The 2,500-nt window shown below is 40.0% G+C and overlaps 2 protein-coding genes across 8 annotated transcripts in view; one reads left to right on the forward strand and one right to left on the reverse strand.

Annotated features, from left to right (window-relative positions):
* LOC308283021 (uncharacterized protein) overlaps positions 1 to 2,500 on the forward strand; it is a gene marked incomplete at both ends in the record, with an annotated part of 211,104 nt that overhangs the window by 93,502 nt on the left and 115,102 nt on the right. The window lies entirely within an intron of this gene.
* Positions 1 to 2,500, reverse strand: part of LOC308284233 (scavenger receptor cysteine-rich type 1 protein M130-like) — an 83,113-nt gene that overhangs the window by 63,137 nt on the left and 17,476 nt on the right. For 5 of the 7 annotated variants that reach the window (XR_013961996.1, XM_080724789.1, XM_080724788.1 and 2 more), the window contains 4 exons: positions 2,385 to 2,417; positions 1,791 to 2,087; positions 774 to 800; positions 154 to 450 (listed from right to left, as the gene is read on the reverse strand). Coding sequence is in view for 6 of the 7 variants with exons in the window: in XM_080724789.1 (XP_080580915.1) it covers positions 154 to 450; positions 774 to 800; positions 1,791 to 2,087; positions 2,385 to 2,417 (654 nt within the window). In the remaining variant the exon portion in view is untranslated. The remainder of the gene's footprint in view (positions 1 to 153; positions 451 to 773; positions 801 to 1,790; positions 2,088 to 2,384; positions 2,418 to 2,500) is intronic. The other 2 variants (XM_080724791.1, XM_080724790.1) reach the window with 1 other exon arrangement.

Genomic DNA, 2,500 nt, shown 5'->3' on the forward strand with positions numbered 1-2,500 from the left:
AAGTAATTGTTTGACCGACTCCAGTCTGTAGTCTGCAGTAGTAGTAGAAGTTCAAGTATACGACTTTAATGCACACTCCTTCAAGTAAGGCTACAAACTTACACACTCATTAAGAAACATAAAGAACAACATGTGTTGACGTTAGCTTGTTACCTGAACAGACCAACTCCAGTCTGTAGTCGGCAGTATCTGGCTTCTTAGTTCCACACTCCATAATTGAAGATTCAGATCCATCACATTTAGATACGATAATCCACCACAAAGGTTCACTTCTCGGACCAGAAACCTGTTTTGACGAAACAACAGTGCCACAGTCCAGCTGTCTACACACTATAGAAGATAACTTAATGGTCCAGAGGTAAGGATTAATTGGTCTCCACTCTCCTTGGTTTTTGAACTCCAGTTTACCAGCACAGTGACTGGTTCCTCCCACCAATCTGACATCACCATCTGTACAGAGAGAACACACACACACACACACACACACACACACACACACACACACACACACACACACACACACACACACACACACACACAGAGTATTTAAAGTTGGCAAGTTGGCCAACCACTAATTAACAACAATGCATACGCATTTTAAAATGAAAGACAGACAGACATATCGCTTGATATCGGTATGGGAGATTAAGAGTTGGGGAATATCAGTTTATCGGTTATCCATAAAAAAAAGTCAATTTCGGACATCCCTAATATAATATAGAACAAAACATGTAAGGCTACAGTCTATTTTTAGTTGTTTGTTGTTTCTTTACCTTTTGTGTGGTCTTGAACCTGCAGAGCTGAAGAGAAAATACGTTAAATTAGTTTCAGTGTAATAATAGCAGGTTGGTTTCACTGTTGATATACAGCAGATGATGTCCTTTGTTTCTCCTGTTTGCTGCTAAATATTTATTTGACATTCACAAAGCGGGAATGGGTAATGCTGGGTTCACATGGGCTCAGGCAAGCGTAGGGGGGGGGGGTGGCAAACGGTACCCCCTGACCTGCTGGACGGCACGTCACGGTTGAAAAGAAAAGAAAAAAAGAAAAAGTCAGACGGAACAGCATGGTGGCAAAATGAAAACGCGCAAGCCAAATGAAAAGGTGTGTTCACTGTGTTGCCATGGTGTTGCTGTTATGGTAGGCCTAATTTCCTCTCAAATGACGTTTGTGTATCTGACATGATGGATAGCGAAAGGAGGAAGGAAGGTGGAGGCGTTCTGCTGAGATTTGTCCCACGACATGGAGCTACGTACGTAACATCCGGTGTTCGATCCTGTCCGATACGGTACTGAAATAAGTATTTTACTTTGAACGGCATGCCGTCTGCCGTTTACCGTCGCCGGTTCTGACTGCCGGGCTACTGTGCCGCCGTGTCCTGTTTAGCTTCCTTCTCCCATGCACTAAAATGACTTTCGGTCGCAGCATAATTGTATGATTTCTATAATAACACTTATAAAAAGATATGCGGGAAGCAAACAGACTGGTTGTCATTTTGATGTGGTCACACTACAACTTTGTGGCTACATTTAGTACACAAAGGACATGACCTCTGTATGATGTTGTGATTCAGAGAGAGACAGACAGACAGACAGACAGACAGACAGACAGACAGACAGACAGACAGACAGACAGACAGACAGAGAGTGTTAAGGGGGGGGGGTGATTGTGTAAGTAAGGTTACTTACATTACACACTCATTAAGAAATATAAAGAACACAATTTTCATATTTACTCACTTCACACAATCATGAAATTGTGTAATTGTTGAAGTCAGCTTGGTACAGTACCTGAACAGATCAACTGCAGTCCGGAGCTGACATATCCTGAAAGAATGTCTCCACACTCCCTAATTGAAGATTCAGATCCATTACATGCAGGCCAAAGAAACCACCATGATGGTTCACGTCGAGAACCATAATCCTGTTTTGATGAAACAACAGTGCCACAGTTCAGCTGTCTACACACTACAGATGATAACTCATTGGTCCATTCATTAGGATTCATTGGTCTCCACTCTCCTTCATTTTTCAACTCCAGTTTACCAGCACAGCGACTGGTTCCTCCCACCAATCTGACATCACCATCTTTACAAAGACAACAGAATATAGAGTTAATATACTGTATATATAATATATTAATAATACATATATTAATGACATATAATAATTAATAATTATGCTCTGCCCACTTGTATACCAAAATGCGTTTTATTTTAAATACATTTACTTCTCAGGTCAAATAATTATATGCGATCAAACATGCAATTCATTTAGATTAATTAATTACAAAGCCTCTAAATAATTAGATTTAGAATTAGAGAGAGAACAAAACAAGTAAGGCTACAATCTATAGTGTTTAGGTGTTTGTTCATGTTTGTTTACCTGTTGTGTTGTCCGTTGGTTGAACCTGGAGAGCTGAAGAGATAGATGATAAAATAAAACAGTTTCAGTGTAACTAACATTAGTTACTATAACTAGTATCTACTATCTAGCTGTAA

Source organism: Nannobrachium achirus (assembly GCF_963921795.1).
Source record: "Nannobrachium achirus genome assembly, chromosome: 4".
In the NCBI taxonomy this organism is placed as follows: Eukaryota; Metazoa; Chordata; class Actinopteri; order Myctophiformes; family Myctophidae; genus Nannobrachium; species Nannobrachium achirus.